Source organism: Camelina sativa, unplaced genomic scaffold (genome assembly GCF_000633955.1).
Source record: "Camelina sativa cultivar DH55 unplaced genomic scaffold, Cs unpScaffold16543, whole genome shotgun sequence".
NCBI lineage: Eukaryota > Viridiplantae > Streptophyta > Magnoliopsida > Brassicales > Brassicaceae > Camelina > Camelina sativa.
Window position 1 is genome coordinate 1 of NW_010937560.1, and position 308 is coordinate 308.

Consider the following 308-nt stretch of genomic DNA (forward strand, 5'->3'; position numbering starts at 1 on the left):
TCGATGGAGAACCTACAGAAGATGATCTCTGAGAAGTCGGTAGTGATCTTTAGCAAGAACTCGTGTTGCATGTCTCATACAGTCAAGACTCTCTTCTTAGACTTTGGCGTGAACCCTACGATCTATGAGCTCGACGAGATGCACAGAGGAAAGGAGATAGAACAAGCATTGGCTCAGCTCGGCTGCAGCCCGACCGTACCAGTGGTGTTCATTGGAGGGCAGCTTGTTGGTGGAGCCAATCAAGTCATGAGCCTCCATCTCAATCGCTCTCTTGTTCCAATGCTTAAGCGCGCTGGAGCATTATGGCT

General features: G+C 49.7%; 1 protein-coding gene across 1 annotated transcript; it reads left to right on the top strand.

The window, feature by feature from the left end:
- Positions 1–3: 3 nt before the first annotated feature.
- LOC109132066 (monothiol glutaredoxin-S5-like) lies at positions 4–303 on the top strand (the record flags this gene model as incomplete). Its single annotated transcript, XM_019243194.1, has 1 exon — positions 4–303. A coding segment is annotated over exon 1 (300 nt), but the record flags the coding sequence as incomplete, so codon positions are not given.
- Between the last annotated feature and the right edge of the window lie 5 nt (positions 304–308).